Genomic DNA, 15,130 nt, shown 5'->3' on the forward strand with positions numbered 1-15,130 from the left:
GGATATTGAAATAGAAGCAATACTAATTATTCTAGAAGCTTCTATTGAAGTATGTATAATAGACTTTTCTAGAATTATGTTGAAATATGTAAATATATATCTCAAAGAAAAGATCTAGAAATATCATAGGGTTTCTTTGGGCTCCAAGGAATTCTAGAATTCCTTTAGATAAACATAATCTCATAGAATTATCTAGAATTAGTTAGATCTAAGAAAAGTCTAAAAAAATTCTATTCCTTGAGATCCAAGGATCCCATGCCCTATAGATAGGAGATGTTGTCTCATATATGAGCCAAGCAAGCTAGAGAGCTAGTATAGAAAAGTATTTATTAGTCAAATTCTAAAAATAAAAACAAATTTTAAGAAACTTTTTTTTTAGTTTTCAAATTTTACTTTAATTTTTTAAGATATTGAAAAAAATAAATTACAAAACAATAAATTAAGTGTTTATAGATTTAAATTTTTTAAAATAAAAAACCAAATTATTATCCAACGAGACTTAGACAATAAAATAAATTAAGTATGGGTCTTTTTAATTATAATTTAAAAAAAAAAAAAAAAAAGAAAAAAAGTAGTGGAAGAAGATGATAATGATGATGTAGTGAAGTAATGATGTGTACAAAAAGCTCATCTTCAGCTTTTATTTTCCCATCCCACCAACCTCTCTTATTGGCGGCTTATGTTTCTTTCATTTTTCAGTTACCATTTGTTATAGTTTTCTCCCCATCAATCCTATATAAATCCCCATATCTCCCAATTCCTCCCTTGAAATCTGAAAAACCCCAAAAACCAATAATTCTCTCTGTTTTCTGATCTCTGTTTCTCTTTCCCTGTGATGATGGGGGAGAGAGAGAATAATAATGAAGGTGGAATTAAGCTGTTTGGGACAACAATCATGTTGCAAAATAACAGGCAAATCATCAAAGAAGAAGAAGATGAAGAAGAAGAAGAAGAGCCCAATAAATCAGATCAGCAATCACTTGAAAAAAGGCCTGAGAAGATCATCCCTTGCCCAAGATGCAAAAGCATGGATACCAAATTTTGTTACTTCAATAATTACAATGTTAACCAGCCAAGGCATTTCTGTAAGGGCTGCCAGAGGTATTGGACCGCCGGCGGGGCCCTTCGCAACGTCCCCGTTGGAGCCGGCCGTCGCAAAACCAAGCCCCCTTGTCGGACCTTTGCTGGCTTGCCCGAAAATTGTGTCTTTGATTCTTCAGGGATGGTTGCGGTTCAACCGTTTGAGTTGGAAGGGATGGTCGAGGAGTGGCATGTCGTCGCTGCTGCCGCCACACAAGGCGGTTTCCGGCAAATGTTACCGGTAAAGAGGAGGAGGGATTGCCAAGATGGTCAAACTTGTTGATTATTATTCTTCCTCCTTTTCTTCTTCTTTTGGTGTTGAGAATTTTTATGTGATTGAGAGAAAAAAATGGAAAAAGAAAAAAAAAAAAGAAAAAAAAAAAGAAACGTGTTTTCATGGTGTTAGTTTAATTTGTACAAATAATAGACTTTTGTTCATAGAATTTTGAGGTAAAAGACTAATTAGCTTTTTTAAGAATCAAATACAATGATTATCATCTTCTATTTTTCTTTTAGTAGAACGAATTTGAGATAGGAGAATTTGAATTTCTAACACCAAATAAAAGAAAAAAAGTGTTATATGACCATTATTTCAATAATTACTTTCTAAAATGGTCACAAACATGCTTCATATAATTGATGAGATAAGACCCTATTAATTTAAGTTAATAAACATTAAGATGCTTTATTTATTTATTTTGTTAAAGTACATTAAGATGCTTAATTATTGCAAGCTATCCAATTGAAAAATAGCAATAATTCTTCCCCATCCCATCTCAAGGAAACCAACCCAACTCCAGAATCTCAAATTACCAATCAATTTAAAAGTTGGCTGGTTGCACTATCGTAAATAGAGTAACATGAATTAAAGTGAAAATCAATATTAATTAGACGAGAGCTCCGATGGATGTGAAGCCGAGTTCTCGAAGGACTTCGGTACACTGGGAAAGAGGTTTCTTAATGAGGAAGCCGAGAGGGTTGGCCTGGCGAACGGGAGAGGAGATGCCATTGTTTCTAGTAAGGTCAACTTCTGCTGTTTGTTTGACGAAGCCTTCACGAACGATCTCGTCGCAGTCGCTTCTGCCGCTTTTAATAAGAAACACTTCGCAAATATCTTGTTCATGGTCTCCGTCCACCGGCATCCGGTAGGTTCCGGTCTCGTCGGTCGTGGTGTGCATGCTGTATGTTACTCTTTCGGTTGATTGGTTTCTGCATTCCAACTTCACCTCTGCACCTGCATTATTCTCCAAAAAAAAACCACCTTTGTTCTTTGTTATATTCAACAACCATCAAAATTCAACAAAAACCTATATGGCGTTTACATTTAATTAGTCTCGTTTAATTACTATTTAATACATAATCCTTTCGTTTTTCATTTTTAGTTTTTAAAATTAACCTTACAAAACTATTTAATTTGCTATTGATTTTCCTTGTTATATTTGTGAAGATGACTAAGAATTTGTATGTTTTCTAACGATATAAGATCAAAAGATTCAGAACTATGCTAAGAAAATAAACACACTTTTCAAAAACAAATAAAAAATAATAACCAAAATGTTTATCTAAAATGATCTAATTAACGGAGATTTTTTGTGATTTAATTTTTCAAAAAAATTAAGCTTATAAATATTACTACCATCTATTAGTATATTGTTTTATTATTTACTTTACAAAAATGTTTTCAAAACTTTTAAACTAAATTTCTTTACAAACTAAATAATTTCAGCTAATAAATATAAATTTCAAAGACGGAAGATTAAAAATAATAATTATAGTACATTTTGTTTCATCTTCATAGTTTAAAGAATACATCTCTAAAAATGGTGACTTTATTGTTTGGCAAGAAAGCAATTAACAAAACAGGAGTTTTTTTAAGGCGTTCCAACATTAGATGAAACAAAATATACTTGACTTGATACATTCTAATATGTGTATATTATCTTATGAAAGCAATAGTATTTGGAGGTTTGTCATATTTTGTGACGTTTTATGGACGATCAATCAAGAAAAATGTGGATGTATATCTTGAAGACTAAAGATAAGGTTATTCGAGGTGTATAAACCAATTTCATGTCCTTGTAGAAAAATAAATTCGTGAAAAGTTGGAGTGTATTAAAACTAGTAATGGATTTGAGTATTGTGAACTTTTTTATGAGTATTGTTGAAACCGTGATATTTGTCATCAAAAGACTGAACATAATACCAGTGAAGAGAATGAGATGCTTGCTTTCACAGTCATACATTTACTAATATCGTTTTGGAGTAAAATATTAAGCATAGTTGTACATATTACACCAATGTTCCTAGGATTGGATGTTCCAAATAATGTTTGGTCAAATAAGGATATATCTTATAATCACCTTGTTGGCTTTCTTTCGTTTGTGTTTCTAAATATGACAGATGGAAGAAGTTTGGTGCAAAAACAAGATCATGTTTGTTTCTTAAATTATGGTCAAGAATCTGTTTATAAGAAGTCGAGATGTTGTGTTTATAGAGGACCGACCAAACAAACCATTTTAACTTAAATAACATAAGATTGATGTGAAAAATGAAAGGTTACCCTCCATGTATTCGCTGATTTTAGTGACAAATTTAGCTCTGCATGTATCACAATAAACTTTTCCCTCCACGAAGAATCGATCAGCTTCACTATAACCAAAGGTAAAGAGGGAGAAGATGCAAACAAAACATAAGGCAAGAATGAAATCACACTTAGACATTTTAAATTCTCCTTTTTTTTGCTTTCTTCTTTCCCAAATGGTCCAAGGGCTTTGCACAAACATTAGAGGTTCATTGTTTCAATTTTTATAGGAGCTAAGGGAACATCATTTTTGGTGCAAGTTTGTTTTGGTTTCATATACACCACACCAATGTTTTTTAAGGAAAAGAAAATAAATAAATAAAAACTTGTCCTTATTTTTCTCAAAAACTTGAGGTAGTCCTGTGAATTGTCCATGCCCTAAAATTTCACTTTTTTTTCCACCATGCCCTAAATTTGATTTTTCAAAGTTGTCATAGAATGTCTAAATCCTACTCTAATCATACAAAAATATTTAAAAACAAAAATCAAGAAGAATTTGCTGAAAACAAGTGTAGCTTTAAATATCTCATTACTTTTTTTTTTTTTTTTTGTCTCTATATTCTTCCCACTTATTAGGATTAGCATAAAGAGATGGACTAACTTTTACTTTAATTCTTTATTCTTTTTCCTTCCTAACTTGCATCGGTTTATTTATCTAATTGAATCATCGGTTTCTCTACTTAGAAGTTTGAAGATGCTAACCATCAAGTTAATGATAGCTTGGACGTTTTTAGACAAAATGATAAGTACTTATTTTACATGTTTAGCTTATGAACTTTCATGTTTATGTGTATGGCCCTAAATTTTAAACAATGTTAATCCCACTAATTAGGATTAACATCCTTGATGAGGATTACGTTCGGATGAAAAAGTGAAAGAAATTAGTAAAAAATACTGTTGAATTAATTGTCAAATTTTTGTTCGATATACTTACTACTTTGTAATTTTTATAGTCTCATGAATATATATTATAGTGATTAAATAGTAACAAAATACTAAGATAGAACAATAGAAGAAGCCACATCACATCAGCGAGTATGTCAATTTTTACCATTATTTAAATGAAACACCATACACAAATTTGAATTGAGGAACTAAAAATACACAAAATCAACGCACTTTGAATTCAGCTTAAAAAAATACAAAATCAACTCAAATACCTAATTTAAAAATAGCAAAATTAAGGTTTCATTTTTACTCAAAGCTATTGATTTTAGAATTCAATTGGATGAAACTTGAACTACAAGATTAAATCTTCCTCATCCGATTACTAAAAAAGATTAAAATGAAATAAATTTTCTTCTTCCAGAAATACAATAATCGTTAAGGCTCAGTTTGGTAACCCTTTTTTTGTTTTTGTTTTTTAAAATTAAGCCTACGCTACTTCCACCTCCAAGTTTCTTCTTTAATTATTTACTTTTTACCAATAGTTTAAAAAACCAAGTCAAGATTTGAAAACTAAAAAATAATAATTTCTAAAATGTTATTTTTATTTTTAAAATTTGACTGAGAATTCAATCATTATACTTGATAAAGATGCAAATCACTTAAAAAATGAAAAATAAATAAACCAAAAATAGAAAATAAAATAATTACGAAACAAGATTTAATTAATTATTATTAATGATTATAAAGACTTCGTTTCGTAAGAATTAAAATAAAATTCATAAACAAAAAATATTAAGAATAAAACCTACACGCAAGGATTCTTTTATCCTCTCCCTATTGGCTTGGTCTCAAAATTATTTAAAAATTAAAGATAAACATGATCCCTAATGATGGTCTTTATATTCTCTATTATTATTTAGAGTTATTTTCAAATAAAAAAAATATCTATTAGTATTTATATATCGAGATCTCTACTGATAGAAATCTATTTTAATTTATCACTGAATATTGATAGATAGTGATATATTACTAAACTTGAAATTATTTCAACAATTATAAAACAAATTATTTATTATTTATTAAGAAATCCAAAAACAAAAAACAAAAATTAATAATAATAAAAACAAAAATTTACATTAAAAATTTTCAAGAGCATTCTTGCCGATTACTTCTTGACTGGTGCGTGAACACTTCAACCAATTGACTGCCGTGCAAGAGAATTGAGATACCTATCCTAATATATATCTCTCATTATTAAATATCAATAACTAGAACAAGTCAAAAAGACCTGGAACAAGAACAAATTCTTCATTGCTAGAATAAATCGACCAATCATCAAGAAAAATTACCATAACAAGTTCTAGTTTATAGCTAGTTAATCATCTTAATGATCAATGTTGCTTTTCATTCAGCATCATCATTGTAGAGAAGCAAATGTAGAATTACCCACCCTTAATTTATCCTTAATTAAGCTTTTTTACATGTGGCTGAGCTATGCAAAGCTTACATCCAAGCTACAATATACTAAACTATGACAGTACAAAACAATCTGTGATATTATCTCATCTTTGCAACCTACTGATTCTTCAACATGATTAAATTCTACTGTGACTGAGATATAGTCATATATCTAACTGCTATAAGCTCGCCGCAGGGACAAATGATGACGGTTCTTGTTGCTTGAGGGTGTCTGCAACATGAGCCACCACGCCAGCACCAGCGTTGTAAAGCCATTCGTTTTTCACCTGAGTTCACAACACATTCATATTAACAGAAGTAGAACTCCAAATGGGGGGAAAACGAGAGCGATGAGAGACAAACGTGGATGTTGTTATGTGCAAAGAATGGCCAAAACGAGGAATGAAAGCTGACATCAACTTTTTTCCATCCCAATTGTTGCAAGCCACGAATCATCTCCTCTGGAAAGAAAATGAGGCCATCACTCCTTTGACATCGAGCAAGGAAACAATCATCTAATAATCACGTTTAACCTCCTGCTGGAGTTGGGGCTTCATACCTTCCATGATTTCATGATAATCCACTGTATTCTGTGTGGTTGGTGATTTTTGTGCGGCCTCCTTTGCTTGAGCTGCTTCAGGGGGAAAATGAGGACCAGCAGAGGAAACGGGAGGATAATATTCCACGTCTACAACATGCTTGTAACCATCCAATGATCGGCGAGGGGGCTTCCAAGAATTTTAGATGTCAGAATAATAATGTATACTAATCACATACTTGCAACATTTGTATACTCATACACCTTCCAAACGAGCATCCTACACCTTCTAAATCCTATATACTATACAGCCTATGATATAATAAAAATGGAGAGAAGTTAGGGGAAAGAAATGAAAGAAATGAAAGAAATGAAAAAGGAACTCAACGACTGATGATATGTCATGTCATTCAAGAAAGTTGAATACATATTAGGATGCTAGTTCGAATTAAATCAACAGAAATGAAGCTACCAATCTGTAAATTACTCCTACCTACATCACGTGCACACACACATTCAAGAAGGCCAAACAAAATGTTCTTCTGACCTAGGAATTGCCTGGTGTCAATGACTCAACAATATCTATTCTCTACCCAATCTCCTTCAAAATTTCTCCTCTCTCTATGTTCTTATGAATGATTGCTTTCAATGATGATAAAATGGAAACATATGGAAACCAAATGAATCATCACCTTGATAAGTTCATTTTCCCTCCTTATAGACGAAGTGCGCCAACCAACCATATCTATTCAGTGTTTAAAAAGGGAAATACGAGGGTTAATGAGGCAAACAAGAAAGGATCAACAAAATGACAGGAAAAAGAAAAAGGTACAAGGCATGCAGTGAATACGATCATAAGCTACATTGGCATAAAGAATGCGGGACCGGAAAGAACCAAGGGCAGATCTGCAAAGGGAAAAAACATCAGAGTAAGCATTAAGTGACATCTCCCAACCAAAAACAAGGCGTGAACAAGGGGCCTCCAAAAACTGTACAATGACTCTAACTTACATGAATTTCCCTTCTCCACAATCGGATGCCATTCTTAATAGAAGTGGTGGTTTATCAGGTTTTCCATCGGTAAGGAATAGCTGACTACCCGTTCGACCCACAACAATAGGGGCTATTGGTGCAGCCAGTTTCTCTAGGAGGGGAACTCCCAGAAGAAAAGGAAGCTATGAAAAAGAGAATGTTAACTTGCAGACCGTCAAATATTGGATTATAAATCCAATTACAATGGTTAAACTATCTTCCTTAATAATTGTATTTCCTTATTGCAAGCATAAAGAAGTAGAAACCGATTGTAAGCCAAAAGACTGGTTTTCCAGCTAAAATTTCAGGGGGGAGACTCTTTGGTTTGGGCCAACAAAAAAGATAGAAGAATGTATACAAGAAGACATAGACTCACACTCATCCTAAGTATTTGAATGTTGAAATCTGACTCATAATGTTACACGTAGGTAGCATTTTATTCTATGATAGAAAATTGGAAATATATGAGGATAGGATCCATCAATGAAAAGAAAACTCCATTGCCAAATGAAGCATGCTATAAGACAGACTGTGCTTTTATTGTTCTTGAGTTAACTTTTGGAAGTCTAGTAGTCTTATTATTAACCCAAAAGGTTTCTCTCTCATCCCCCCTTTCACTAAACTCAACAGGTATTATGCCTTCACTTTAGTAAATTGTATCCATGGTAAAGTTGCAATTATTCATACTGCATGCACCACTAGAATCATTTACACTCGTAATTACGCTTTTCCACTAGAATCCATGTGCAAATATTTTCAAGTTGGAATTGTAGGTCAGCCCATAGCGACATAACATATTTCTAACAGTACCCTCCTAGCGTACATTATCGAAATACACTTGTTAAAGAGGCATGAACCCTTTTTGTGGTTTTGTTCTACAAAATTAGAGTGAACTAAAATAACGGCATTCAACACTAAAATCAATATCTGTTGAACTTTTGCTGTTTTATCAGGCTACGAAGTTTTGAGTATTATGTTATAGTTGAAATTTGTGTGATGAATTAGTTGGCCCATGAACAATGTTCTAATTTGCATTAAGAATGTATCATAACTTATTCCAGCTTAAGGATTAATTAGAGGAGGCTAAGATTAATGAAGTTTTTTTCCCTTTTATAACAAGCATAGGTTCCTGTACTCATTTTTGCATACTTGACACCACCAACCCAAGAAATAGGTGCCTGACTCTATAACATTTGCGATTAGGAAACTCCAGGAATATCTAATGTCCTAGGTAGTTTAGGTGGTCACCATAATTTTCAAACCAATAACCAATACTAGATAGTTGTCCAACGAGCTTAAAACTCACACGCCTAAGCATAACAAGCAAAAACAGGCCCAGCATCTACATTTATAACTACCAAATTTTCATTCAGTGAGATATAGACAAGTAATACTCTCTCAAAGACAAACCTGCTTTTTACCTCTCACTCCCAAATGAGGAGTTGCTAAGGTAATGAAACTGATTGGCTCTAGTCCTGCAACCACACCTTTTTTCGAAGTATTGGAAGGATCATTTGGTATGCTACTATACAACGGATTTAAGTTATTGTAAAGTACAGCAATAGCATATCTCGCAAACAAACCACCAAGTGAATGAGCCAAAAAAGATATCCTTTTTAAGCTCTCTGTTTTATGCACCACTTGCAAGACCTGATTGTCATACAGATGATTGTAGAATATTAATGAAATTACATGTACCTTTCAATGAGCTAGTATACATTAAATCTAAATCAGAAACTGTTTCAAGAAATACATATCTGAATGGATTACAACTTACCTCATCAGCTAACCGTTTTCCCGCTCCATCAATTCCAGTGAAAGTTTTAGTAAAAGTATTTGACGAACTTGCTGCAAATATATGAAGGTAACTAAAACATAAGATAAACATCCTAACTCCATTTTCATGCATACAAAGGCAAGAAGTTGAAGATGGAGGATAAATATGGAAGTTTTATTTTGAAAATAGCCATGTCATGATTTGTTATGAATGTGTCAAGTTGCCTCTTCTTTATTTCTTTTGATGGTCGTTGGTGGGAGGGAGAAAATGTATCATTACTAGTTTTCGTAGAAAACCAACTGTATTAATTATTTTATTTATTATCATGATGCAGGATTAATATTGCTGGAGAGAGGTTTGTGTGCAGATGTATAAAACACCCTAATACAAAGAACCAGCAACTAACACTCCTTCATGGATTTAGACTATACTGTCAAAGAACATAATCAAGAATAATGAGAATGAAACATTTATGTTCCGGAAGTTCAATACTCACCCCTAGGGTTTTATTTTGGGCTTGTTTATTCTTTATTCTACGTTGAGCATCAACTGTTCTTTAACTGGTTATCTATTGATGGGCCTATTTAGAGCCCTAATTCATTGTACATACAACAGACTTTTGGGAATAATGAAGTTTTAGAAAAACAGTAACGATAATTAGATAGGAGCAAGAATTGACATGTGGCTTACATTTAGCAAATTGGTAGGCAAGGAACCTTCCTACTACCCGTTGAAGTAAAAAAAAAAATGTGGTTAAATCAAATTCCCCCCGTTGAAAGTAGGGTTTTAACCTAAGGGTACTTTTGTAATTTTTTTCATCCATAGGACTCTCTACTATCTATTTATTCGTCCTGTTCCCTTGTATTCTGTGTATCAATTCAATAATAAGAAAAAGATTTGTATCGTGGTTTTTCTCCCTATTCTAGGGTTTCCACGTAAGCTGTGTGGTGGTCTCTCTTTTCTTCTTTTCTCTTTTATATTTCATCATGGTATCAAAGCATTGCGACGAAACCCTAGCCGTCATCGACGAGAACCAACCACAGACTTCTTCAGTAGCCCCCATGGGAATTGACGAAGCTCCAAGTGTTGACACGAAGGCTGCCATTCAAGCGGTTGTAAAGGAGTATCTCCAAGCCGCCCTATCGCAGCTGATCCCAACCACCATTGTCGTCCAACTGCCGCCGATAGAGGAGCGGTTCAGACCTGCCGAGAGGTTCCAGCCGCCGTGCGAGGGAGTACCGTCAGCTTCGTTCCAAATCGAAGCTACTTTCGAGAGGTTCCAGCCGCCGCACGAGGGAGCGCCGTCAGCTTCATTCCAGATTGAAGCTACTTTTGACGATCAGAGACGCTCGATAGCGCCAAGCCGAGCCGGTGGGTTGCTACCAAGCCCTTCGTCCGCGCCGATCGTGCCGATCACTCCAGCCCCAGTCCAGTCGTTGCCTTCCTGTGCGCCGAACCGAGCAGGTGATCCTATTCAGCCTCCGTTCGTGACTCACCCAGCCAGCGGCTCGAGTCTAACATTCACGACTGGTTCTTCCCATGTCCAGCCGTCCTTCGGAGCATCTTTCCCAGCCGCGCCCAATCATGGTGGCTCGGCCCAATGCCTTGATGATGTCCAACGACGGTTGGCGTACCTCTAACTGCAAATTTCAGACTTAGAAACGACTCCTAGCACAAATCCTCAACCTGTCACCATAGAGAATCCGGTATTCATTCTCTATTTTGCCCAATGCAACTTACTTATTTGGCTTAATGGGAAATTCTGCAAGATTTCTAGTGGGAGAAAAATTAAATAGCCAAAATTATTTCTCTTGGTCCCAATCGATCAGAATGGCCTTAGAGGGACGACACAAATTCAGGTATCTGACAGGAGAGATTCCAAAACCTATCCCACGCGATCCTTAAGAACGAATCTGGAAAGGGGAAGATTCACTATTACGTTCTATTCTCATCAATAGTATGGAGTCACAGATTGGCCGTCCATTACTGTATGCAGCAACTGCCAGAGATATCTGGGAGGCAGCACGAGACCTGCACTCAAAGCGACAGAATGCATCTCGGCTTTACACACTACACAAGCAGGTCCATGAGAGCAAACAAGGGATACCATGGATGTCACATCCTACTTTAATAAACTGTCAGTATTTTGGCAAGAGATGGACCTATGCCGAGAGATTGTCTAGAATTGTGTGCAAGATGGGGTTCAATACCTGAAACTTGAAGAAGCCGACCGGTGTATATTTTCCTAGCGGGATTGGACCCCAAATTTGATAGTGTTCGGAGTCACATATTGGGTCAACGACCTACCTCCTCCCTTAGAGAAGTTTGTTCAGAGATACGACTGGAAGAGGATCGATTGCATGCTATGAATAATCTTCTTGTTGTTTCCACTGATGCAGCAGCCTTTGTTACAAAGGCACCTAGTGCCGATGGTGATAAAAAGCCCACTCCTGCTTGTGAGCATTGTAAGAAGCCATGGCATACGAAGGACCAGTGCTGGAAGTTGCACGGGAGACTCCCAAACAGTAGGCGACGACAATCTCAATACAAATCAAACTATGGTTGCGCCCTCGTAAGTGACTCAGTTAATGAAAATACACCGTATCAGTCCTCAACTGACAATAAGAACAATTTGAGTGCAGTCGGGGTGAGTGCTATTGCACAATCAGGTACATTTCCCTCTTTTGGCCTTATTAGCATTAATGGCAAGAAACCCTAGATTGTAGATTCAGGGGCCACAGATCATCTTACCAATTCTTCAGATCTGTTTATTTCATACTGTCTGAGTGCGGGGAATGAACGTATTATAATTGCAGACGGGTCCTTTGCCCCAGTTGTAAGGAAAGGCCATGCCTCCCCATTTGACGGTTTAATACTACATGAACTCTGCATGTGCCTAAAATCTCATATAATCTTTTATCTATCAGTAAAATTACGAGAGATCTGAATTGCAAGGCGATTTTCTCACCAGACTCTATTTTGTTTCAGGATCTAAAGTCAGGGATGACGAATGACACTGCCCGACACGATAGGGGGCTTTACTTCCTTTCTGGCGATACTTCTTCTAGGGAGGATCATAGAACTGGTTTTATGTCTTTAAATTTTTCTACTTCCGAAAATGACTTTATATTATGGCATTATCGTTTAGGACATCCAAACTTTCAATATATGAAATATTTGTTTTTGCATTTATTCCGCAATGATAATATAGCCTCTTTAAATTGTGATGTGTGTATTCGTGCCAAACAAAATCGTGTTACTTTTCATTCTCAACCTTATAAGTCGTCTAGTCCTTTCTCCCTAATTCATAGTGACGTCTGAGGCCCCTCACCTACTACTACTTCCACTGACAAACGTTTGTTCGTCACCTTTATAGACGACCACACTCGCCTTACTTGGACCTTCTTACTTACTGATAAGCCAGAGGTGTCTTCCGTCTTCAACAATTCTATACAACTGTTGAAACTCAGTTCCATGCAAAGATTGGAATTTTGAGGAGTGATAATGGGCGAGAGTTCTTTAACACCTCTTTCCAAGACTTTCTTGTGTCTAAGGGGATTGTCCACCAAAGCTCGTGTGCTTATACCCCCAACAGAATGGAGTAGCCAAGTGTAAAAATGGTCATCTGGTGGAAGTCGCCCGGTCCTTAATGTTGTCTACCACTCTTCCGTCCTATCTGTGGGGGGATGTCATTCTTACTGTCGCCTACCTCATTAACCGCATGCCCTCTCGTGTCCTTAACTTTCATAATCCCCTATATTTACACGGACTTATCACAACGATGGAACACAGGACCATTAATCCTAATGAGGTGCCCCTTCACTCAATATGTATCCCGCGGAAGTGAGCAGGACTACGTGTCAACCCTCTCTATGGCGAGCGCATCTCAATGCTACACTCATATAGGGGAGCGGCGTGCATAAATGACCTTAACCAAGTGCACCACAACTTATGATGAAGACTTATCTGGTCTGTATGGGACAGGTAGATCAACTTCCCAACCAACCTTTGAATATCTTTCTCCTTTGTTAATAGGAATTTTATTGTTTGTATCACCGAAGTTTTGCATTATATTCCACGGGTGTGGTACAGTTGGTTTTACAACCAAGTCATGCTTGTTTCTGTTGAGTAAGTCCAGAATATATAATTTCCGTTGCGACACTGAAATTCCTTCTCTTGATCGGGTCACTTCCATTCCAAGGAAGTATCTTCAGCTTACCGAGGTCTTTAATCTCAAACTTTTCGGCCATTTTTGTTTTAAGCCTCATAACTTCACCTTCATCGTGCCAGACAGAACAATATCATCAACATGCTCTATAAGGATTGCAATCTTCCCTGAGCCTGACCTTTTCGTAAACAATGTATGATCTGAGTGCCCTTGTTTTATATCCCTATGCTTTAACAAATGTGGTGAATCTGTCAAACTAGGCCTTAGAGATTGTTCCAACCTGTATAGACGACTTTCTCAGCCTGCATACCCTGTACTTGAACTGACTCTCGAACCAGAAGGGGGGCTCATATAGACTTCCTCTTCAAATTCTCCATTCAGGAATGCATTCTTAACATCTAACTGGTGAAGCGACCAACTTTTATTCACTGCAATGGAAAACAATACTTGAATAGTGTTGAATTTGGCCATGGGAGAGAATGTTTCAGAGTAATCAACTCCGAAGGTCTGAGTGAAGCCTTTAGCCATAACCCTAGATGCAAAGATCCACAGTCCTGGCCTTAATACCGATCAATCGTTCCATCTGATTTGTACTTTCCGGTGTACACCCATTTGCATCCAACCGTCCTGTGCCCTTCAGACAAAAACACCTGTTCCAAGTTCCATTTTTCTCAAGAGCTCTCATTTCTTCCATAACAGCCCGTTTTCCATTCAGGACTCTCCACTTGCTTCACGAATGCTGCTTGAAATCATGACAGCGTCCAAGTTGGTAGTGGAGAGCTTTAAATTCAGGTGACAGATTACTATATGTCATGTAGCTGTGCATAGAATACTTCGTGCTTGAACGAGTACCTTTCCTCGGCGCTATAGGAAGATCGAGAGAGGCATCACGATTTTTCCAACTCTCCAGGTTTTCTCAGCATGATTGGTTCATCTGTATATCAGGAATTTCAGCGATACCCTTCACTTCCTCACCAAATTGCTGGCATATTTTCCCTACTGCTATCATTCTCAGCTGTCTCCTCATCTGTCACACTTTTCGGTATTGCCACCTCCTTCGTCCTTATCCTCTTTGCATTTGTCAGTCTCCATACATATATCAACATCATTAGTTTCAGGAATACACGTACCTGGACCTGATGCAGGATTTGACTCATGGACCGGAGTCGGCTGTTCAAACAGGTGGCGCTGCTTCCTTTCTGAGATTCTTCCTATAATAGGTTATCCATGGAACTGGTTGGTAGGAAGGACCAGATAGACATTTTCAGAGCTAGGAGAAGGAATAGGGGCTGATTCTAAGGGAACAACATGGAGGACCAGTTAGTCTCTTCACTCAAGCTCTCCCTCTGAAGAGGATTAACGGGAAAGAAGGGCTGATCCTCAAGGAAGGTAATATCATTGGAGACAAAATACTTACGAGAAGACGGATGAATAACACTTATACCTACGTTGGTGGAGAGAATCCAACAAAGACACATTTCTGAGCACGTGGAGTGAATTTTGTGCGATTTGGGCCATGGAATGGACAAACGCGATGCAGCCAAAGACTCGGAGGGAACATCGGAAATCAAGCGAGTAGTCGGATAAGATTCTTTGAATAGGTTCCAA

The 15,130-nt window shown here is 36.5% G+C and overlaps 3 protein-coding genes across 3 annotated transcripts; 1 reads left to right on the forward strand and 2 right to left on the reverse strand.

Moving 5' to 3' along the window:
• Positions 1-523: 523 nt before the first annotated feature.
• LOC120083363 (dof zinc finger protein DOF1.5-like) lies at positions 524-1,563 on the forward strand. The gene has a single exon (XM_039039094.1). It carries the CDS (start codon positions 836-838, stop codon positions 1,361-1,363), a length of 528 nt encoding a protein of 175 aa, XP_038895022.1. The 5' UTR covers positions 524-835; the 3' UTR covers positions 1,364-1,563.
• Positions 1,564-1,726: 163 nt separating this feature from the next.
• LOC120083364 (olee1-like protein) lies at positions 1,727-3,834 on the reverse strand. Its single transcript, XM_039039095.1, has 2 exons — positions 3,641-3,834; positions 1,727-2,314 (listed from the first exon to the last, which is right to left on the reverse strand). The coding sequence occupies exons 1-2, from the start codon at positions 3,798-3,800 to the stop codon at positions 1,968-1,970; spliced, it is 507 nt and encodes a 168-aa protein (XP_038895023.1). The 5' UTR covers positions 3,801-3,834; the 3' UTR covers positions 1,727-1,967.
• A 2,026-nt stretch (positions 3,835-5,860) lies between these two features.
• On the reverse strand, positions 5,861-9,507 carry LOC120082933. Its single transcript, XM_039038358.1, has 8 exons — positions 9,355-9,507; positions 8,988-9,227; positions 7,557-7,720; positions 7,396-7,451; positions 7,238-7,290; positions 6,567-6,735; positions 6,371-6,468; positions 5,861-6,294 (listed from the first exon to the last, which is right to left on the reverse strand). The coding sequence occupies exons 1-8, from the start codon at positions 9,484-9,486 to the stop codon at positions 6,187-6,189; spliced, it is 1,020 nt and encodes a 339-aa protein (XP_038894286.1). The 5' UTR covers positions 9,487-9,507; the 3' UTR covers positions 5,861-6,186.
• Between the last annotated feature and the right edge of the window lie 5,623 nt (positions 9,508-15,130).

This window comes from Benincasa hispida, chromosome 8 (assembly GCF_009727055.1).
Source record: "Benincasa hispida cultivar B227 chromosome 8, ASM972705v1, whole genome shotgun sequence".
In the NCBI taxonomy this organism is placed as follows: Eukaryota; Viridiplantae; Streptophyta; class Magnoliopsida; order Cucurbitales; family Cucurbitaceae; genus Benincasa; species Benincasa hispida.

Excerpts from the sequence above, each read along its gene's own strand:
- LOC120083363 (XM_039039094.1), top strand. The coding sequence starts at position 836 with ATGATGGGGGAGAGAGAGAATAATAATGAAGGTGGAATTAAGCTGTTT.
- LOC120082933 (XM_039038358.1), bottom strand. The coding sequence starts at position 9,486 with ATGCATGAAAATGGAGTTAGGATGTTTATCTTATGTTTTAGTTACCTT. Across the intron at positions 9,228-9,354 it reads GAAAACGGTTAGCTGATGAG|GTCTTGCAAGTGGTGCATAA; the intron begins GTAAGTTGTAAT and ends TATGACAATCAG. Across the intron at positions 6,469-6,566 it reads TTATCATGAAATCATGGAAG|AGGAGATGATTCGTGGCTTG; the intron begins GTATGAAGCCCC and ends TTTTCTTTCCAG.
- LOC120083364 (XM_039039095.1), bottom strand. The coding sequence starts at position 3,800 with ATGTCTAAGTGTGATTTCATTCTTGCCTTATGTTTTGTTTGCATCTTC. Across the intron at positions 2,315-3,640 it reads AATCAGCGAATACATGGAGG|GTGCAGAGGTGAAGTTGGAA; the intron begins GTAACCTTTCAT and ends AGAATAATGCAG.